General features: G+C 40.8%; 2 protein-coding genes across 3 annotated transcripts in view; both read right to left on the bottom strand.

The window, feature by feature from the left end:
- Window positions 1-3,665: 3,665 nt before the first annotated feature.
- Window positions 3,666-16,989, bottom strand: LOC139164104 (uncharacterized). Its single transcript, XM_070745782.1, has 2 exons — window positions 16,637-16,989; window positions 3,666-8,664 (listed from the first exon to the last, which is right to left on the bottom strand). Exons 1-2 carry the CDS (start codon window positions 16,656-16,658, stop codon window positions 7,424-7,426), a joined length of 1,263 nt encoding a protein of 420 aa, XP_070601883.1. The 5' UTR covers window positions 16,659-16,989; the 3' UTR covers window positions 3,666-7,423.
- Window positions 16,990-19,999: 3,010 nt separating this feature from the next.
- Window positions 20,000-23,487, bottom strand: part of LOC139164103 (tigger transposable element-derived protein 1-like) — a 51,493-nt gene continuing 48,005 nt past the window's right edge. For both annotated transcript variants that reach the window (XR_011558577.1, XM_070745781.1), the window contains 2 exons: window positions 20,616-23,014; window positions 20,000-20,333 (listed from right to left, as the gene is read on the bottom strand). Coding sequence is in view for 1 of the 2 variants with exons in the window: in XM_070745781.1 (XP_070601882.1) it covers window positions 20,056-20,333; window positions 20,616-20,793 (456 nt within the window). In the remaining variant the exon portion in view is untranslated. The remainder of the gene's footprint in view (window positions 20,334-20,615; window positions 23,015-23,487) is intronic.

Here is a 23,487-nt window from a genome sequence, read left to right as displayed (position 1 = left end):
TTTTAAATATATTGCCTTGCAATAATGATTGTAGAAGATCAATTCTTACCAGGCCCTTTGACTGAAAACATCTATTATATTTTAAGTGGCCCTTCTCGTCTTCTGTCAGACTTCCCCTTGGTTTCTGAATTTAAAATGTGGTATATTATCTTTATATAAGGATGGTTGGTTACTGCATTTAAATTTACATAGTATTTCCCCCTTTTCTGATTAATGTTGAGCATCTTTTTAATGGAAACATGAATAAGAGAAAGCTTTCAGAAAAAATATTTTTTGAATAAGGAAAGGAAAAATATATATTGGACCAGGACTCTATCTGGAGAGAGAGAAGTGATAAAACATAATCCATTATTCACTAAATAAATGGAGGGGAAAAAGGAAATGGATGTGAATTGCACTGATATTCTTATGCAGTACTTTCAGTTCAGTCCCACTAATGCTGAAAGTTGACCCTGAAAAATAGTTTAAACATTTGCTCTTTTTGAATTCCCCAGGGAAATAGATGGGAGTTTACGCAGGCAAGAATTTATAGCTCTGCCATCTCACAAGATTATAATTTATTTCACAGATGACAAACTCTTGGCCTGCCATAGTTATTGCTGCCTGTAAATCTATCCTTCAAAGTACTTTTGTCCTTGTATGGTTGGTCTGACCTCAGTCAGCATCACTGCATTGTTTATCAAGGATCACTTAACGTGGTTCACTTGGAAGAAACTTTTAAAGTGTTTATCGTTGCATTACTGATCTGAACCTAAATATTTAAGCTAAGCCAAGTTCTGTTCCCTCCCGCCGCCCCCCCGCGAGTCTTTTTTTTTATCTGGACTTATCTCCATCCATCAATTGACAGCTGGTTTACTGAAAGTATACCACTGAAAATAACAATGAGAAAAGGCCAAACAAAATTGTATCCTGTAAATTTATAAAAGAATTGCAATTGAACTGTATTAGTTTCATTTGTGATGGCCTTCGGTTATGGCCAGGAGGTTTGGTTTGCATGACGAGTAGTCTGGAAGCATATCCAATAGCTATTTACTTTGGATCTACAGAGCTTTTACTAAAGATATTATTACAAGTCGCAGGGAAGCCTCTGGTTAGTGGACTGCACATGTATTGCTTGCTGGGGTAGTGTGATCCTCTACTTTTTATTCATCTATCCAACAAAAATTCATCAGCTCTGTGTATAACTAATGCAGTTAAATCTAACAGAGGCACAAAACACAATCACAGATCATTAGATAAAAGAAACCAAGTTGAGGCCCCTAATAACTCTTATTAGAAACATAAAAGATACACCTACACCCACAAGAGAGCTCTATTCGCCCCCTGGTCCCAGTGACTGGGTGAATAGGTCAGCAGGATCGGGTATTTGACTGTCTATATCAGTGATGGTGAACCTTTTTTGGTTTGCATGCCAAAAGGGGTGTGTGTGGATGTGCTAGCATACATGCACATGTCCACAACCCTTCCCTCCCCCCCACGCAAGCTCACCCCACCACGCTGCCCCCCATGCATGGGCACAGGCCTTTCTGAAGCCTGGTAGGTGAAAAAAATGCCCAAACAGGCAAACCGGAAGTTCAGGAAAACCCACTTCCAGTTTCCCGTTCTGCTGTATTTTGCACTCCAGCGGGTTCAGGGAAGCTTCCTAAAGCTCCAGAGTGCAAAAAACAGCACAATGGGCAAACCAGAATTTCGAAAAACGCACTTCCGGTTTGCTCATTTGCTGTTTTTGCACTCCGGGGCTTCTGGAAGCTTTTGTGAACCCTCCAGAGTGGAAAAAACGGCACAACGGAAAACCGGAAGTGAGTTTTCCTGAACTTCCGGTTTGTCCATTGGGGGATTCTTTTTGCCTCTGGGGTGTCGCTTTCCTAAAGCGCCTGGAAAATGAAACGGCCTTTCCCAAGGCTGAAAATCAGCTGGCCAGCGCGCACATGCGCGCTGGAGCCGAAACATGGCAAATCTCACACGCCATCCGATATGGCTCCATGTGCCACCTATGGCACACATGGCATAGATTCGCCATCATGGACCTATATCATGGGTGAAGCAGCACAATGAAAGGGAAGAGAGCTTTCAAGTGATGCTGCTTCACTGATGGGGCTATGTTTATGCCCATTATGCCAGATCTGGTGGTTTGGGCAGAAACCACTGGGGAGAGGTGGTCACATAAGTACAGTGGTACCTCTACTTACGAACTTAATTTGTTCCATGACCAGGTTCTTAAGTTGAAAAGTTTGTAAGAAGCAATTTTTCCCATAGGAATCAATGTAAAAGTAAATAATGCCTGCGATTGGGGAAACCACAGGGAGGGTGGAGGCCCTGTTTCCTCCCGGGAGATTCCTACAGAGGCTTCACAGAGGCTTCTCCCCACCTTTTCCAGCCCTGTTTCCTCCCAGGAGATTCCTAGAGAGGCCCCACAAAGGCTTATCCCCACCTTTTTCAGCCCTGTTTCCCCCAAGGAGATTCCTAGAGAGGCCCCATGGAGGCTTCTACCTGCCTTTTCCGGTTACAGTTTCGGAGGCTCGGGTTTGTAAGTGGAAAATGGTTCTTGAGAAGAGGCAAAAAAATCTTGGAACACCCGGTTCTTGTCTAGAAAAGTTCATAATTAGAGGCATTCTTAGGTAGAGGTGCCACTGTAATTTGTTCCCATGCCATGTAGGGTTTTAAATGTGATGACCAACACCTTGAATTACACCTGGAAGTCTACTGAGAGCCATCAGAGTGCAGTTTTAACATAGGTATACCATGGAGCACCCAATACTATCTGTGCCAGTGCATTTTGGACCAGCTGAATCTTCTGAATGCTCTTCAGGGACAGTCTCTTGTAAAGCCAATTGCAGTAATCCAAATCCGAGGTGACAAAGGTGTGAGTGACTGTGAGTAGTGCTTCCCAATTTAGGAACAGGCACAACTGGCATACAAGATGCAATTGTGCAAAGTTTGTCCTGGCCATGGCTGCCATCCGTGTCTCAAGCGAGATCTGAAAAATGCAGGAATATCCTCAAATTGCACACCAACTCTACCTGGAAGTCTGTCATCTCATTCAGAATCAATAAGTCCAGGGAAGAGATTTTATTTATTTATTTATTTATTTATTTATATTTCTATTCCTTGTCCTTAGACTCATGGTGGCTCACAACAGGGATAAATACAAAATACAAAGAAAACATATTAGAAATCTAAATTGAAAATGAATCTAAACGCCCAATTCTTTTTTAAAAAAGCAATCATCCACATTCATCTAATCATATGCACTCATATTGTCAGCCAGAGCTAGATGTTAAAACTCAACGGTGATGTATAATGGAATATCATAAGGATAGACTTTTGACCCCCATGATGACAGATGCCCAAAGTTTTCATGTACAACTTATGCTAAATAGGAATGGGGAGGGAATTGAGTTCTATGAGGCTAGGGGGCTAGATTTGCCGATCAATTATTTGTGCAGTGAAGATTTACAAACTAGTAAATATGAACAGCATGAACACCTTTGAATATCCTGCCTTGCTTGCACCTTTAAGTGTGATGCTGTTCCCTATTAATTCTCTACGTTAAAAAATAAAAACAAAAAGCAGTTCCATTTTACAGACTGGTAATGCTTTCTGCTGGTCTACTAAGAAAACTTCTGATTTAAATAAGGGAAGAAATGAAATTGTAACACATAGAATAGAATAGAATAGAATTTTATTGGCCAAGTGTGATTGGACACACAAGGAATTTGTCAAGAATCATGTGGTACAACACTTAATGATTGTCATGGGGGTCAAATAAGCAATGAAGAAGCAATATTAATAAAAATCTTAGGATATACGCAACAAGTTATAGTCATACAGTCAACATGGGAGGAAATGGGTGAAAGGAATGATGAGAAAAACTAGTAGAATAGAAGTGCAGATTTAGTAGAAAGTCTGACAGTGTTGAGGGAATTATTTGTTTAGTAGAGTAATGGCGTTCGGGAAAAAACTGTTCTTGTGTCTAGTTGTCTTGGTGTGCAGTGCTCTGTAGCGACGTTTTGAGGGTAGGAGTTGAAACAATTTGTGTCCAGGATGTGAGGGGTCAGTAAATATTTTACCCGCCCTCTTTTTGACTCGTGCAGTATACAGGTCCTCAATGGAAGGCAGATTGGCAGCAATTGTTTTTTCTGCAATTCTGATTATCCTCTGAAGTCTATGTCGGTCCTGTTGGGTTGCAGCACCAAACCAGACAGTTATAGAGGTGCAGATGACAGACTCAATGATTCCTCTATAGAACTGAATCAGCAGCTCCTTGGGCAGTTTGAGCTTCCTGAGCTGGCGCAGAAAGAACATTCTTTGTTGTGCTTTTTTGATGATGTTTTTGATGTTAGGTGACCATTTTAGGTCTTGAGATATGATAGAACCTAGAAATTTGAAGGTCTCTACTGTTGATACTGTGTTGTCTAGTATTGTGAGAGGTGGAAGGGTGGAAGTGTTTCTCTTAAAGTCTACCACCATTTCTACGGTTTTGAGTGTGTTCAGTTCTAGATTGTTCTGGTCACACCACAAGGATAGTTGTTCAACTTCCCGTCTGTATGCAGATTCATTATTGTCTCGAATGAGTCCAATCACTGTTGTATCATCTGCAAACTTCAGTAGTTTAACACATAGATGTACTTCTGAGATGAATAGGGAATCTTTCTTCTTAACAATGGTAAGATGACCAATACCTTTTGCATGCAATTAGTTACAGCTGATATAGAGTGAGGGAATGAAAGGAACATGAACACCAGAGTGTACACATTGGTATATAATGCTTTTCTGACTTGGCGTTAGAACTTTCCTATTGCTGCTCTCTGTCGCCAACCCAATCCTGAGCTAAAAGGAACAAATGTCCAGTTTTGCATGTCCATATCCTAGAGGGATAATAAAAACAGGACTAACCGATCAAGGAACATGTATGAGATTCCAGAGAGTGATAAATATGAGACTGTAGACTATGTGGCTTTAATGGTTTAAATAACAAGACAAGAGTCACTCATTAAAATGTTCATGCTTTGAAGTCATCAATTTACCATAGATTTTTTTAAATAAACCAGGTATTTTGAAAAATCTTACAGCCTTTAATAGGAACAAAACAAGTACTGTTGTAGTTTCTTTAGTTTTTAAAACATTTATTCCACAATAATATATTTAATCTGGTATTAAATTAGCTTTTCCTTTTTAGCAATATTATTTTATTCTTTTTTGAAACAAGTTACAATAACATAGATAAAACTGTTTTGTATAAAAGGTATATACATATACAATTGTATGTACACCACACACATACACACACACACATTTTTGCAGTAAGCAATGTCAGTATCAAATTATTTCTTACAGTTTAGATTTTTGAAAAAAATCAGATTTTCTTCATTTTTGGACCATTAGTCTAAGATACTGGTGAGAGAATGTGTATGCCTGATTTTGTGAATATTGAATGCACCGAGAAAATTATAAAAATAGCATCCCTCTTACTTTCCCTAAATTTGAACTGCAAATGGTTTGATTGAACCAGTTCTTAACATTTGTTTAACTGTGAAAATGTAGTAATAAGCAACAGCGTTTGTATAAATGTGACTCTTATATAATGAAGTGATGAAGCATAATTAACTGTGATAAAGACCTTACATTTTAGTGTGCTAATGGCAGTGAAGTACATAATATTAAAAGATTAAGATGGAATAATGTCACAAATGTTCCAATTGCCAGAAAAATAAAGATTTCACACCTATAGGTAGTGAAATGTTGTCATCATGTGATGTATTGTGACTTTTCCTCCCTTCGCTAAAATGGGGGTGGGCGTGGCCAGCGTGCAACACATCTAGCCCACGGCCTGCGAGTTTGACATCCCTGTAGTAGTATATAAAATGAGAGAAAATCCCTGTTCTTTACTAGTACTCATGATGTTACCCTAGTTTGGTAATGAGGTGTCTGCAAATAAACAACCAAGCGAGCACCAAGGGCACACCAAATAGTGTCTACCCAATGCACATGCAAGTACATAAGAACGTAAGAAGAGCCAAGCTGAATCAGGCCAAAGCCCATCGAGTTCAGCATTCTGTGTCACATAGTGGCCTACCAATTGTGCATGGGGATCTTGAGGAGAAAGAGAAGGCAAGACCCTCCTTTTCCCCTGACCCCCAACAAATGGTACCCAAGGGAATCCTGCCTGCCTCAAGCAACTTAGAGGCAGCACATGGACATCCGTTTCATATATCCATTACATATATGATATTTCACGTGATTTGTACCAACAACCTATTTTTGTTCCATTAGCCTTCACTTAACTTATAGAAATCTTTCCAATACTCGGCCAATTCCAAACCACTGTGAGAACAAAACAAATGAAAGCAAATTACTGTTGTTATTATTGGATAGGTTAGAAAGTGTGTTAATTAAATGACGATATAGTGTTTGAAATATTTTAACAGCCAAAATAATCCTTTAAGAGTATGTTTTTATGCAATCCTTTCCACCAGGAAGCAGTGTTTCCACCTGACAGGAATTTGAAATAGGAATGATTAAAGAATTGGAGACAATCCAAGACTGATGTAGCTAAACATGCAGGAAGGTTGATTGGAAAAACTAGTTCATATGCAAGAACAAATATTAGGAGACAGAATGTCAGAATTCAGGAGGCAGACTTGGAAAAAACATGAAGGAAAAGCCATGTGGCAAATCATGCAGAATTTTATATAATATAAATAATATATTATATAAATAGTACTGTATATATAGACTTATATACAGCTTGACAGTGCTTTAAAGCCCTCTCTAAGCAGTTTACAGAGTCAGCATATTGCCCCCAACAATCTGGGTCCTCATTTTATCAACCTCAGAAGGATGGAAGGCTGAGTCAACCTTGAGCCTGGTGGTGAGATTTGAACTGCCAAATTGCAGTCAGTCAGCAATCAGCAGCAGCTGCCTGCAATACTGCATTCTAACCACTGTGCCACCACGGCTCTTAGTATAGTAATATAAAAATATGAGAGAGCAGTGAATTAAGAAATGGAAAGTTGTTTCTTAAAGGGAATGAAAATTTTTGTGCCAGATGACCTCCCCTTTCTTATTCATATGGGGTTGGCAAGCCTCAGGTTTTGAAAAAAAAAGTTTGCATTTGAAGTCTTTTCTCTCAAGAAGTATTAACTTTGAAAACCATTAAGTACATAGCTAAAAGGCACAGTATCATTGGTCTGGGTAAGAACTTCAGTTAGATAGCCTACTTAGTCCCACTATTCAAACTTATAGACGACTGCTTTTTTTCTATGTTTAATTACAATGGATGTTCCTTTCAAACTTGTCTAGTTCTGCAAAATAGAAAAAAACCCATGATATGTTCTCCTTTTTATATGTACGGTAAGTTGCTCCTCCACATCAAGAGTTCAATTTAATGTACAATAAAATCCTATTCTTCCGACAAGCAGCCTCAGCAAAGGTTAACATTCTCATTCTCCATGTGGTCTGAGTCTTCTAACTCAATCCCCGGGACAAGGTTGTAATAATCTACTGATTTGTTCATGTAGAGCCTCTCACGGTCTGCCGAATCCCTCAGAACATCTGTTACACTCAATGTCTCTGCTTCGGGTTCCCCACCTATTGTCTCTTCCTCTTCAACGACTGGTTTGGTTGTCCCCAACTTTTCTTGGTCGAGATTCCTACATGTCAAGGAATCATCAGAAGCCCCATGTTTAATCTCTACTTCCTCATATAGGTCTCTGCTGCTCTCTAATAGTGCAGTTGAAGGTTTAAGCAAAATCTGGTTTCTCAACAAGTTGTTTTCACTCCCGGCAGCATCGTGAGCAGTCATAATAGGTGGAATTGAGCACCGATGATCATCTGATCTATTGGTTCCATTCTTCTCCACTGTAGCCAACTGGCATTCCTTTCTATTATGAAGAGCGTAGCCCGTCTTTCTCTTTGTCTTCCTTTTGTGCTTGCAAAAATAGCAGGTGACCAAGCCAAGAACGGCAACCAGAGGCAAACAAATAAACAGAGCTGTGAGTCTATGAGCCTGGCACAATTCCGCCTTGGAAATATTTTTTATATTTATGCCATAGTAATGTTCTGGCGTGTGACAAACAATGTCAAAGGACCTAAGGATATATTTTCCTATATGTTCAAGAAAGTTGCAAGTGCAATCCCAACTGTTGTGAGAGAGACCAAGGGTGAGAAGGGAAGGTTTGAAAATCCCAGAAGGAAGAGAAGATAAATTATTGAAATCAAGGTAGATCTCCTGAATGTGGTTAGATGTTTCCAGAAATAACTCAGATAAATTCTGGAGTTGATTGTTCTCCAAGTGAATAACACGCAGGCTGGGTGCATGTCTCAGGAAATTATCTGGAAGCCAATTTAATTTGTTATGGTCCAAGTACAGAATTTCCAGGCTAAAAGAATCAACACTTACATTCTTAATATGTGATATATCACAGTTTGATAGATGCAGCTCTTTCAACCCTACCGTTCCAGCAAAGATGCTCCAGTCCAAAGTATCAATTTTAGTCCTTGTGAAATTCAAACAACATATCTCAGGAGCTAATTTTGTCCTAAATTCCTGGAAAGTGATATCTGTGCTGCAGTTGCAGGTCTGTTCCATTGCTCCATATGTAAATTTGGTTGCTAGTAGCATCCCGCCAAAAAGTATACCGGTAATTGTCCATTTCTTCTGATCTAAATAAAAAAGATGGCAATTAGAACTTTTGCAGAGATTTGCATTAAGAATTGCAATTAGAAATCAACTCTTTCTGCAGTTAAGACACAGATTCAATAAACAATGATCAGTCAAATGCAATTATTCTAAATTGAATTGCAATGATAATAATAATAATAGGTTATATCCAATTTAACGATGATGATCTTGGAAAGTCTCCTTCCATTTAAAGGAGACACTGGGATCCATCTGAGGCAAGCATGGCTGAGTCTTCCATTCCATCGCACCCCACTCCATCTCATTTTGTCTCAAGATAAACAAATAGGTCCCACAGCTTTTAAAAGTGACTTCCATAACAATAGAAGTATCAGAAGTCAAATAAGAATTTTAAAAAAACTGCTGCAGTCACCAAAGATGTTTTCATTATAAGCAGAGTTTGTACTACAATATGTCTACAAAGTAAAATAATCTATTAAAATGGTTGTGTGTCACTTTCTGGGAAAAGCTAGCAATTCTTAAGTGTTCATGGAGCAGCATTAACAAACTTGGAGTACAGCATGATGTTATAACCATGAGGCTATTCTATTTATATGGGCTGTGTTTCTTAGTATCTTGTACTGTAATAATGCTAGAGGATAACTCTTGCAGAAGCTCAAAACCCAAGGAACTTTTATAGCCCACCAAGCACAAGTCACTTCCCCTGTTCATTGCATTTTTTTCTTCCTTCTCCTGAAAAATATATTTTAAATGGTATCGGTGGGCTTCCATTTCTCCTTAGCCTGCTATAGGTACAAGACAGGTCCTTTCCTTTAAGAAGTGAAGTAACACAGATGAGCGCACAGAGTTGGCCAATTCCAGGTCCCGTCGACTAAGCAATGCAAGTTGGCGGGACCGTGCTGGAGGGCCTTCTCTATTGCCACTCCAGCTCTATGGAATCAACTCCCACCCCCCATGTCCATACTGCTCTCACTCTACTGGCCTTCCGTAAGGCCATGAAGACCTGGCTTTGCCGGCAGGCCTGGAGGCCATAAACTAACAACCATCACGTATATCGTATGAATGGTATGTATGCATGTTGTTGTGACTGTTCTACCATGGATTTTTTAAATGAGGATTTTATTGTTTTAGATTTTATATTTGAATTTTTTATTGTATAGTATTTATATTGTTTATTGTAAGCCACCCTGAGTCCTTCGAGATTGGGCAGCATAGAAGTTGAATTAAGTAAATAAATAAATAATAAATAACTGAATTCTGAAGGAGACAGGAGAACTCTGAATTAATGAATTAGAAGTTGTTTGTTGGAGGAAAACAGATACTTTAAAAAGAATAAATAAGTAAACGGAGACCCAGCTAGGTCTCTAAAACTCCTCTGGGATGTCTTAAAACTTTGGTTGATGCTGTATATAAGGGTGTTATTATGAAGAAAACACACACACCATTTTCATTCCAGAAAAGATGTAGTAGCAAAGCCTTTTGTTTGGGGAATGCCTTATGCTGATGGTGTATAAATTTGATATCAATTAAGCATTTGAATACTACAGCATATCACTTGCTCTGAAAAGACCTGTCATAATATGGTTTGTGTTATTTTGACTAAGAGTGTCAAGTTAACATAGCTTCTGTCATATAAACCATATTTAAATGTATTGAATTATTGAATATATTGTACAACTCCAATAGCATTTATTTACTTTTATTCATTCATTTTATTTCATTTATATATCGAATTTGGAGACTGTCCATCTTTCTCACTGAGCAACTATGTTTACTAAGTACCGGTAAATCATAGCTTAGATATGTAATCTGTCACTTTCAGGTATCCGTAGTTGGAGCAGAGTAAAACAACTGATTTATACTGTATTTGCTATGAAAGCAAGCAAGCAAAAGGTCATTCTAATAAATCTTCTTATATTCTCTGATGATTCCTGATTTGTTGAAGTGTATAACACAGAGTGTCTTGAACTGTTTAAATTAGCATATTCACTCAAATGGGGGAGGGGAGATTACCCTACTTGTTGAAGGAAGATTCAACTTTTATTTCAGATCTTTTGGAAGCAAAATGGCTCTTCTTTCTGTTGCTCATCTCTCACATGTTGAAGAGTTTTGCAGCAGCCTTGTTTGCGGAGAGGGGCGGCATACAAATCCAATAAATAAATAAATAATGTCAGCAAATAATGACTGTATACCAAAGGAAGAATGCTACTTTACAAACAGTAACCAGTTCATTCCTGTTGCTAGGAAATAATCACAGATTGATTAAATTGTAAATGGTTTAGTCTGTGGTCAGTTTCACAGACTAAAGTCATAATGTGATTTCTGTACTTTGACTTAAGATATTATTTGAGCCATAAGCAAGCAAATTTATAGACGTACTTCCTATGAAACTCCTGCACATCTACATTAAAACCTCATAATTAATCAAGAACAGCTAAGCCCTTTGATCACTATATTTTTTGCAATATTAGAATAGAAATTATTTTAGAAATTATTTTGTCTGGGAACACAGAGTACAATAGGAAGAAATATGAAAGCATTTAACATTTTCAAGTACTGTATAATAGCATATACAGCAGTGGTGGATTGCTACTTGTTCAGTGAACTGGTAACGCCGGTGGCGGGAGGCTCTGCCCATCATGAAAAATGCTCTGCACATGCTCAGAAGCATTGCACGTGCACAAAACACGTATGCGTGCCTGCGTGATCCCGTTCCCAAACCAGTAACAAAGGTAAGTAGAACCCACTACTGATATACAGGATGTACTTGCAGATGAAACAGAAGCTTAAAACCTTCAAAAGATATTGCAGATTAATTGCTGGAAAGTTGTGTTGCAACATTCAAGAAGAACTAATTAGTTTTATGATAGCATCTCCCAATAATTTCCAACCTGGTTTAATGTGGATCCAATCACTGCTATGAATTTGTACTGTTTTCCTTCTGCCATTGTGTTGAATCGGAAGCTGTGGTATGGTGGCCCCTGTGCTGGAGACTTTGATTTAATCTACATACCCCAGGAACAATTAGCAGGCCCTGAGCCAGAATAGGATCCCACCCTACCTCTTCCTGACCAGTGACATCAGCTTTTCCTTCTCAGGCTTGGTTCTCAAACATCCCGACACTTAAAATAGAATATTAAGATCAGTAATAGTCATTTGGAGTCAGGCAAGTTCAAATTGAATGAATTAATAAGTAATAGTTTCCAGAAGAATTTACAACATAAAGGAAGAAACTCAGAAACCCATTATACTTTTAAGGTTAAGTCACATCAGTGTTGATATTAATGGATTGAAGTACCGTATGTTTATATGCTAGATATTTTGGACTATTACAGCCATTAACACAAATAAACATGGCCAAATAAAAAAGTGTTAGGGAGATTGTAATCCCAAGATTTTGGCAGGCACTGGTTGTCTCCCACTGAAAAAAGAACAAATAACCTGATGGGAGACTATATAATTTAGTACCTCATGTACAGTATTATATCAATTTATGATAAGTTAGGCAAAAATAATTAAGAAAGATTTAATTATATGTTTCCCACAAAAGTCTTCCCATTAATTATTGGGAATTATAATTATATAACCTACACTGTTTGGTTGTTAAATTCTGGATTTTAAATGGATAGTTTATTCCACAAACATGCTTTGGCTGCAATTTTTTTTGAAGCATCTGTTCCTGGATATTCTATTTGATCAGTGATATTCACAAGGCAGCCTGTGATCTCTTTGTTTACAGTTCTTTCATAATTAACACTACCGTTATATGGAGCAAGCCGGCACTGGCTTTGGTAACAGTTCCTCTTGAATTACTATTCTAATACAGTATTAGTGATCTTTGCTTGTTGCTGGAATGGATTGTTAGTGTCACTTGACCTCTTCCCAACATATTACTGACAGTATTGAGAAAGGACCTTGGCTGAGCAATAAGGCAAAGGCCACTTTCTCTTTGCAATGGACCAATTGTTTCCTTGACTTTTTTGTTTTTAATATGTTGGAAGAAGCTTCTTTTTTACTTTTTACTTCTGTTGCAAGCCTTAGCTTTCCTCACTTCATCTTTACAGGCTCCGGCTATTCGCTGATATTCTGCCTTAGTTATTTCCCCTTCTTGCTACTTTTTATACTTGTCCTTTTTGTTTTTCAATTTGTCAGAGTTCTTTATGCAGCTATGCTGGTTTCTTTTGAGATCTATTATTTTTCTTCTTCATTGGTATTGTGCTAGTTTGGGCTTTTATAATCTCACTTTTCAAAATTTCCCAAGCTTCTTGAGTTGTTTTCCCCTTGACGATTCTCATCCATGGAATCTTTCACAAGTTTTCTCTAAATTTATTGAAATGTTTGTTTGCATAATGTTGAATTCCAATACTGTATGATCACTTGCCTCCAAGGTTCCTGTAGTTTCAACACCTTCTATCATTTCATCTCTGTTAGTGAAAATTAAATCCAATATTGCTGGTCCCCTTGTTCTCTACTTTTTGGCAAACAAAGTTGTCTGCTAGGTTTGTTAGGAACCTGTTGGATCTTTCACGATGCAGAGTTTGTCTCCCAGTTGATGTCAGGGTAGTTAAAATCCCCCAATACTACTGTGATGTACTTCCTACATATCTTAGTTATCTGACTAGCAAAAGGTTCATCTACTTCCTGTTTGGTTGGGTGGCCTATGGCAATGTCATTTCGCCCCACCCCCTTTAATATTGATCCAAATGCATTCAAGATTATTTGTCTATGCTACATGCTCTTTTTTGTGTCCCTAAGTGACCTGCTGTCCTTGGGTGCAATGAAAGATATTATCTCACTGCTATTGATGATAGAGTCAACTGACTGCTAGTCTGTTTTTGTGTATACAATGGGAACCTCAAACATAACAGAACTTGACCCCTAATACAGTGGTACCTCTACTTAAGAATGCCTCTACTTACGAACTTTTCTAGGTAAGAACCGGGTGTTCAACATTTTGTTGCCTCTTCTCAAGAACCATTTTCCACTTACAAACCCGAGCCTCTGAAACTGTAACCTGAAAAGGCAGGGAGAAGCCACCGTGGGGCCTCTCTAGGAATCTCCTGGGAGGAAACAGGGCCGGAAAAGGTGGGGAGAAGTCTCCATGGGGCCTCTCTAGGAATCTCGTGGAAGGAAACAGGGCCTCCACCCTCCTTGTGGTTTCCCCAATTCCACACATTATTTGCTTTTACATTAATTCCTATGGGAAAAATTGCTTCTTCTTACAAACTCTAGTTAAGAACCTGATCATGGAATGAATTAAGTTTGTAAGTAGAGTTACCACCGTAGTAAGTTTTTAAAAAAAAGTTTCCTAAGAAGCGCAAACTGCTTTCAGATTAGCAAATGAATCACTGATCTACATGTCAGTTTCCTGTAGAGAGAAAACTTACTTCAATATGTTTCCCAGTTATAACTAGAAAGGCAGGAAATGGTTACCTTCAAAGCAGAAACAAATCCTTGGAATATTCTTTGTCATGTATTATTGCATGGAGTAGGTGAATGAATCATGGCTGAACTCCTTGATTCCTATTATTTATGTTATGATCAAAAATTATTCTGCTTTTGAAAAGCAAGTTAGGGTTACACCCGAGAGATTGCACAGGTCTTGTGAATGGGGTCATTATCTCCAACTTTAAAGATTACAAGCACCTGCCCACTCCTTATCTTGCAAATGCCATTGAAGTGGAAGAGACAGTAGATCAGGAATACATTTTTCCTTGTGTGATCAAGGAGCCATGCCCAAACAAGTAGCAGAGTTCACTTTCTTTTCTCCTATGACTCAAGAAGGCAGGTAAGGAGGAAGGAAGAATAAGGATGTTTTTAAACACATTGGGAAATCAGAAAACTCCCAGTGCTGGGATCCAGTCTGAAGCCAACAGAAATGTCCTTACTAGCAACTGTTTGGAGGCTGCTGCCGCCCTCCATACATGTACTGTGTATTGGGGACTCCCCCAGTAGTAGACTCCCCTTAAGGGATGTGCATAAGTGCACCAGCGTGCCTATCATCCCTATCCTAATGTTCCCTCTTATCAGTACCCATCTCATGTATATAAACAATATATTTATGCATATTACCAATATGGACTTGATAAAATAAATAAAATAAAGATTCCATGCCATCAGCCCAGACCAAAAAGTATCTCAGCAGATGCAATTATGTTAGCACAGTATTGCGAAATTGCACATGCGTCCTCATCAAACATTTGTGCTGTTCTGCTTACCCCATTATTCCACTGCAAATTATAAACATAATTTTATTTTGAATATTGATCCACCGGATACCTGCTGCCCTCTACAGCACCGGAAGTGCAACTGAACCGGAGAGAAGAGCAAGTCAAGGGAACTGTGGGAAACAAGTCTTAGAAAACTGTGGGCAGTTGGAAACGGATACCCTTTTATATTTGTCCCTGCTGTACAATACTTCATTCATGTCAAGCAGTGGTGATGAGAGACAGTTTATTTCTTCTTTCCAGCCTCCAGTATCGTCCTGAAAAAACAGGCCGGCGTTTTGCATCTTTTTTTAAAAAAACTTTTGGTTTCTCTGTTGCATTTCTTCTTCTTTTTTTCCAATTTTTTATTGGTCTAGGTTGTGTCCTCCTTTGCCAGTCTTTGCAATAATGCATCATTATTTATCCATTATTTCTTTGTTGAAGACTTATATCTAAAACACTGGATTGCAATTTATCATTTCACTTTATTTCCCCCTCCTCACTGTAATGCTACTGTTCAGATGTTCAATTTACAATTGTACATTTACAATTTACAATGTACAGTCCATACTTGTTGTGGATTAGTGGGGAACATTTTCCCATTGAACGGGGGAAACAGAACTACCAGGTTCTGTCTTTTATATAGATTTTATTCTGGATTTCATTAATTTAGAATCATAGAAACATAGAAGATTGACAGCAGAAAAAGACCTCGTGATCCATCTAGTCTGCCCTTATACTATTTCCTGTACAGTATTTTATTTCAGGATGGATATATGTTTATCCTAGGCATGTTTAAATTCAATTACTGTGGATTTACCAACCATGTCTGTTAGAAGTTTGTTCCAAGCATCTACTTCTTGCAAGAGAGTTGACATGCAAACTCTGTCTCTGTAAGCATTAAATAAATATAGCAGAGTATCCACTGAAAGACGTATTAATTTATTGTGGTAGTATTAAAAAAGATCTCATTGTATTTAACCCACAAAGGTTTTCTGTTGCATTTCTTATGGTGCTTTTAAACCCCCCCCCCCCTCTCTCCTCACACCCACGGCAGGAAACGGGGTTGGAAATCCGCGAGCGGTTGCCTGGAAAAGGGGAAAACGGATCTAACCCCAGGTACTATTACACCCCGGAGCGGACGGAGGAGTAACTCGAGCCGCCACAGAATTTGCCTTTCCCCCCCCTTTGACGGGGAACCGTTTGCAACAACAATTCGCTCCCGCTTCTTGAAGAGTCGCCTGCAAAAAATTTTTTTTTTTAAAAAACCCCAAAACCCTCGGCGGGTTTTTCTTTCTCAAAATAAGCGGTGCCTGGTCTCCCAGGATACAAGATTATAAACAGAAAGCATCTCCCGACCGCGGCCTTGCAAACGCCGCGGGAATAAAGCAAAAAAAGCCCCTCAGCGGATCTGCTCCCCTCACAAAACGCGCGCACCCGTCCAGCCAAGGCTGCCAACAGGGGTCCGACTCTCCCGCCCATTCCCGGCTGCTTAAGCCCAATTCCCCTGTCCGGGTCCGGAAAAGTACAGCTTGCGTCTCTGCGAGAAGAGAGCGAAGCTGCAGCCCCCTTTTGGCCTCCTTTTGTGGAGCACCTGTTGACCCGCGTGAGGGAAGGAAAGAAAGGCTCCCCCAACGGGTCCTTTTTACAGCGCCCCGCGCTCCCTTATCCAAGAAAGCGCGCTCCGACGGCCGGGAAGCTCGAAAACTCCCTTGACCGTCGAAGATGGCGGGAGACGACGACGACGGCGACGCCTTCGGGCCGGCCTGGAGAACCTGCAGCTACTCACCTGCTGCCCTGTCCCGTCCCATTGTCCGGGCGCGTCGGCGGGAAGCCCCGTCAAAGTTGCTCCATGCCTGGCTTAGGTTCGGGGAAGGGACGGACGCTCCCTGGCCGAGCGAAGCTTCCTCGGGCAGCGCTGAGCTCTGCCTTCTTTCCCCGGGGCGTGGCCCTCCCGCGCCGCCCGAGAAAACTGTTGGAAAAAGCGTCTGGCGGAGAGGAGGGAGAACCGACCCGGCGCCTGGACGCTTCCTTCCCGCCGGTGCTGGCGGCTGTGCCCGCTTTGAAGGCCCTTCGCCTGCCTCGAGAGACCGAAGCGTCCCCCGGCGGAGTTTTTTGGGTGGCGGGCTTCGAATACGGGAAGATTCCCTTTCCCGTCTCTCCCGAGAAAGAGTTCAAGGAGAGCCCGATGGGCGCCTTGTACTACCGGGAATGAGTAATCCCAGTACACATTTTATTATCTTCACTTTTCACCAGCAAATAGGCCATAATTGTTTTATGTCATATTTAAAGCCTGTGTAGTCCGGATGCTACAAGCAGTTCTTGACTTATGACCACAATTGAGCCCAATAATTCTGTTTTAAGTGAGAAATGTGTTAGGTGAGGCTTGCCCTGGTTCATGTCCAGTGAAGGGCTACCAAAATTTTTACTACCGCACTGTGGACCTGACTTATGCAGGACGCCATGCATTGTCTTTCAACATATTTCAGTGCAAGTTGGGTGCTCTGGGGTGGAGCTCCATTTTCGCTACCCCACTGCGTTCCCTCTCCCCCCCCCCCAATCCGGGCAGCAGCCCACCCCTGTTTACGCTCTTTCTTGCCTCAGTTGTTAAGTGAATGATTTCCAAATGTAAAAGAATGCATTTGGGCAAAAGGAATCCTCAATCTGAATATTGTATTGGCAGTTCTGTGCTAGCAAAAACTTCAGAAGAGAGGGATTTAGGGGTAGTGATTTCTGACAGTCTCAAAATGGGTGAGCAGTGCCGTCAGGTGGAAGGGAAAGCAAGTAGAATGCTTGGCTGCGGAGCTAGAGGTATAACAAGCAGGAAGAGGGAGATTGTGATCCCGCTGTATAGAGTGCTAGTGAGATCACATTTGGAATACTGTGTTCGGTTCTGGAGACCTTACCTACAAAAAGATATTGGCAAAATTGAACGGGTCCAAAGCTGGCCTACAAAAATGGTGGAAGGTCTTTTTTTAAAAAATTAATTTTTAACAAATTTATATTACACACAACATAAAACAGTGCATAGTGAAATGTGCCCACCACCCACCCGGTGATGAGATCTGAACCGCTGACCTGCAGATCTAGCAGTCAGATTTAGTGGCCTGCAGTACTGCACTCTACCCGCTGCGCCAACTCGGCTCATAAATATGAGACAGTTGTCAAGTGTCTGAATTTTGATGATGTTCCATAAGGATGCTGCAAAGGTCATAATAGTGAAAAATAGTCATATAAGTCCTTTTTTCTGTGTTGTAACTTTGAACGGTTGCTAAATAAACTGTTGTAAATCGAGGACTACCTGTATTATGATTGTAATTGCAGTAATATGAAACAACAGTAGTTTGAGACATTCACTCCTTAGTGTAGTGATGAAGAAACATTTTCCCCCTCAGGTGCCACAAGTGTGCGCATGCACACTTTTTTGCATGCGCACACCCATAATTTAATGCCCTACACCCCTCTAATGCACACACGATGCCCTCTCTCCCATTTCCTGACTCATGGTAGGCCCCTTTTTTGCCCTCCCCAGGCTCCAGAGGCTTTCTTAGAACAACGATGGCGCAGTGGTTAGAGCACAGTACTGCCGGCTACTTCTGCTGATCATCTACTGCTAGCAGTTGGACAGATCGAATCTTGCCAGGTTCAAGGTTGACTCAGCCTTCCACTCTTCCAAGGTGCGTAAAATGAGGACCCAGATTGTTGGGGGAAATATATGCTGGGTTGAATGTGTACGATTGTGTAGTTGGTGATTTTATAACACTGGTTATGTTTATTAATGTTTTTAAATTGACTTTTAAATTTTATTATTAGATTTGTAATGTATTGTATTATTGTTATATTGTGAGCCACCTCAAGTCTTCAGAGAGGGGCGGCATACAAATATAATAAATTATTATTATTATTATTATTATTATTATTATTATTATTATTATTATCATGCTGACTCTGGAAACCGCTTAGAGAGGGCTGTAAACCACTGTGAAGCGGTATATACATCTAAATACGATTGCTATTGCTATTTCTTAGAGTTGGGGAAGGGCGAATACACCCTCGCTTGCCCTCCAGAGTTCGAAAACATCCTCCCAAGCCTCTGTGTGAGCTGAAAATCAGCTGGCCAGAGGGGGGAGGGCGAATACACCCTCGCTTGCCCTCCAGAGTTCGAAAACATCCTCCCAAGCCTCTGTGTGAGCTGAAAATCAGCTGGCCAGTGGGCACATGTTTACTAGAGCTAAACTAGGGCAACCGCTCACATGCCAGCAGATATGGTTCTGCGTGCCACCTGTGGCATGCGTGCCACAGGTTTGCCAACACAGCCTTAGTCTGTATATTTAATTTTCTCTGGTGAATAAGATAGGCAATCTGTCTAATGGTCTATCTAACCTTGCATAGATAATTGACATAATCCAAGAATTAGGATGAATTATTCTTCATAAATCGCAGTGGCTAACTGACAGAAGTTTATAAAGAGGGCTCCTTTGAAATTTCAGAGATTACAGTGATCCCTCGATTAGTGCGGGGGTTACGTTCCAAGACCTCCCACACTAATCGATTTTCCGCGGTATAGTGGTGCGGAAGTAAAAACACCATCTGCGCATGCGCACCCTTTTTCCATGGCCGCGCATGCGCAGATGGTGGAGCCGGGGAGCGACGAAAGTGCGGAGGCTGGCAATGGTTGTTTTTAATGTCGGCCACCCACCCAGCGCCTCCAGCCTCCTCGCCGCTACCCCCCGTCCGCCCGATTCGCCCCTCTCACCGGCTTTCTTGGGGCATGAGTCCTCTTGCAGCAGCGCTGGCGGCAACAGCTTCTCGGCGTTTAGAATGCCCGCCTCCTTCCCTCCTTCCTTCCCTCCCTCCTTCCTTCCCTCCTTCCTTCCCTCCCTCCTTCCCTCCTTCCTTCCCTCCCTCCTTCCTTCCCTCCCTCCTTCCCTCCCTCCTTCCTTCCTTCCCTCCTTCCCTCCCTCCCTCCTTCCCTCCCTCCTTCCTTCCCTCCCTCCTTCCTTCCCTCCTTCCTTCCTTCCCTCCCTCCTTCCTTCCCTCCCTCCTTCCTTCCCTCCCTCCCTCCCTCCCTCCTTCCCTCCTTCCTTTCTTCCCTCCTTCCCTCCCTCCCTCCTTCCCTCCCTCCTTCCCTCCCTCCTTCCTGATAGTTAGAAATGATAACAATATTTATTTACATTTTTACATTTTTTGGGGGGGGGGTTAGCATAACTAGGATAACTCGGGATCTTCTTCTATCACCATTTCTATAATGGACGCTGCAGGTGATGGTGTGACAGACCTCTTGGTTTTCGTGACAAACATAGTTATGGTCAGTTGTTGGCGCAGTTTCTTTTTCTGGGCAGCTTCTCCATGCAATGACACACTCTTCAGGCCATAGCGCAGTTGAAATTTCTCAAACCACCCTTTGCTTGCTGTGAATGTGGCAGGGGCTGAAGAAGCAGAAGATGTTGATGGCTGGGGGTCTTCAGAGTCACCAGCACCTTCATCTACAGAGAATGACAGGAAAGGGAGAGAGAAGTGACTTGAATGAAAGCATACAGTACTGTATGGTAAATGCCCGCCTCCTTCCCTCCCTCCTTCCTTCCCTCCCTCCTTCCTTCCTTCCCTCCCTCCTTCCCTCCCTCCCCCCCTCCTTCCCTCCCTCCCTCCTTCCTCCCCTCCCTCCCTCCTTCCCTCCTTCCTTCCTTCCCCCCTTCCTCCCTCCCCTCCCTCCTTCCTTTCTTAAAAAGCACTTAAATAATGACAGAATAAAAACCCCCAGCCCTCACCTGCGTTTCCCTCATCTGCATCGCCTCCTTCTGTGTTTGCAAGACGGTTGTACAGTTGCTGTGCCTTTGTCCTTATGGTGTTGGTATCCAAAGCAATGCTCTTTTTGCGGCAGTCTTGTACCCACACGGACAAAGCAGCTTCCATCTTCATAAGGCGTTTGTTTCTAGGCGTCACCATTCTTTTCCGGCCAATCAGCAATGGCCGACGTCAGTTTGGTGATGACGTATGACGTCATCGGGCGGGAAAAACCGTGGTGTAGAAAAAAACCCGTGGACTATTTTTAAATGTATTATTTTTTGAAAAACCGTGGTATAGCGTTTCGCACTAATCGAGACCGCACTAATCGAGGGATCACTGTACTAGCATTTCCAGAGTCCTGATCAATGGGGTCAAATGTGAAGGTGCTAAGAATTGTAGTTCAGCTTTATATGGAGGCCTTATGCCCTCCGTCTCTGTAAAACAACCCAACTAATATTCCAGGATATTGATTAGGCACCTATGATTCCTTTATAAGAGATTACAAGATTTAAGATATCTCTTTGGAAGGGTACAAGAAAGCTGTTGGTCTGATTAGTACATTAACTCATCATTAGCTTAAGCATGAATTGTTTAATAAACCAAAATTAATGTCATAGAGCAAATTTTATATGTTACATGGGCTGGATTCACACAACGCATTAAGCCCTAGCCTTTAATTCAGCCTTATTATCCCAGACTATATTTATTCATTTATTTGATTTTTTTTTGTGCTGCCCTTCTCCTTAGACTCAGGGCGGCTTACAACATGTTGGCAATAGCACTTTTTAACAGAGCCACCATATTTCCCTCACAATCCAGGTCCTCATTTTACCCACCTAGAAGGATGGAAGGCTAAGTCAACCTTGATGAGATTTGAACCACCGACCTGCAGACCTAGCAGTCAGCTTTAGTGACCTGCAGTACTGCACACTACCCACTGCTCCACCTCGGCTCTTACTATATAGTATAGTAGTAACAGGGAAATGAGTATTCTCTGGAGCTACACTATGTCCCATATTACCAATGATGAGGGTTATTAGGAATTTAGCAACAAAATGGAGGGTTGTTGGAGGGTCAACCCTGATGTATGATTATCACCAGACATCACAGCGATGTGTGGAGAAGAAACCATTTAGAAATAAACAGATGTGAAGATTGCACAGCTAGTTTACGAAAAAGTCCTTGCTGGGAAGCATACTAAGATTTGAATTCCGACCTTAGCCTCTCGCCCACAAAGAAGTTCCTTGCAGATTGTTGCTTTTCTTACAATGGACTATGTATTCCATATTTCAGTTCAAGTTCCACTCCTTTGATAGCATCAGAATGCCATCTCCTGTCCTTAAAATCTCTTAACAAGCCTATAAAATGAAATGAAAGGCAACCTGCAGCTGCAAAAAGGTTGGCTTTCCCTGCCTTATTGCAACACTGGGGCTACTGTATGAAGCAGGAAGTTGAACAATGTGAATCTTCTTTTTGGGTTCATGTTGGAATGAGCAAAGTGCTTGCGAACAACCAGGTCTCTGAATCTTGTGAACAAGCAATTCAGAAGGGAATCAAAGATGTGAGTACGTTTGATAAGCAGATGAAAATTTGGGCGCACTAAATTCAAAATGCAGCTAATTGAACTGAGACAGGAATCATCTGTCTATCTGAACTAATTTTCTTTAAAATGAGATTGTGTTTATGCAATCATGATTATATCACATATTACTAACTGCAACATTGAGAAATGTATTTCCAAATTTCAAGACCCAGAATTAGTTGTAACAGTCCACTGCCATACAGATTAAGAATTGATTTGTATCAGGCAGCCACAAACTAGTTTTAACTTAATCTTGATAGAGAAAATATGCACAAAAAGTTTTTCTTTAAGTAATAATTAACTTGTGGAATTCTTGGCTAGAAACTGTGGGATGACCTCTGGCTTAGATGGATTTACAAACGAAAACTGGAATGAAAACTTGGATTATTTCATGATAGATACAAGCAACAAAGAATAACCAGCAATATTAAATCTTATTTATCAGCTTCATGGATAGCCTGGCTCTTTGCTATATTCTGATTACTGGCCAGGCTTAATAAAGAGAAAGGAAAAAAAAAGATGAATGATCTTTCAAGTTAAAACCTAGATTGTATGGCCAAAACCTCATAATAAATAATGATTTCTTTATGGGCAGCTCTTGTTAGTAATTGGTAAGCCAGCACCATTATCAACATAGCAAATATAACACACCCACGCCAGGAATAGAAATAAAAAGTGTTTAAGGTCGTTCCCACCTTAACTGCAATATATGGCAAACAGAATTCAAACACAGAAGATGGATTCCTCAGTCAAGAACCTGACTATTTGACAAGTCTGACGAGAACTTTGAAGACAGATCTACAAACAATGGAAAAAACATTATAAAACATCTGCCAAACACTGAGTTGCACACAGGCTAGTAGAAAATGCCCGTTTAATGATTAAATCTCTTCAACTAGGACCTCCATGGCCCTCCCTGAAATATTCCTGGCACATGTAAAGGAAAGGCATGAGAAAAATAGTGAAAATGGGGGATGAGGATTGGGGATTTTAGTCAATTTAGTCAAAATTGTTTCATTTCAGTGAAGGAGATAGTGCCAGGCTGTGCTGTGTCCCCTGTCTCCTCCAAAAAATACTAGAAATAAAAAGCAGATGAAGAACTAAATAAAGTATATGTCAGAACTGGAATCATAGCACTAAATTATAAAACAGGGAAAAAACAGAATAATCTCAATTTTCTTGGAAAAAATGGCAAGGAGCCACTCCAGGGAGTTTAATCCCCATTCACTTACTGTTGCCATACTTGCCCTGCCAAAAAGTGTTGCCTCTAG

This window comes from Erythrolamprus reginae, chromosome 3, assembly GCF_031021105.1.
Source record: "Erythrolamprus reginae isolate rEryReg1 chromosome 3, rEryReg1.hap1, whole genome shotgun sequence".
Classification (NCBI taxonomy): Eukaryota; Metazoa; Chordata; class Lepidosauria; order Squamata; family Dipsadidae; genus Erythrolamprus; species Erythrolamprus reginae.
Note: the sequence above shows the minus strand (reverse complement) of the source record. Positions and strands in the feature narration are given on the sequence as shown.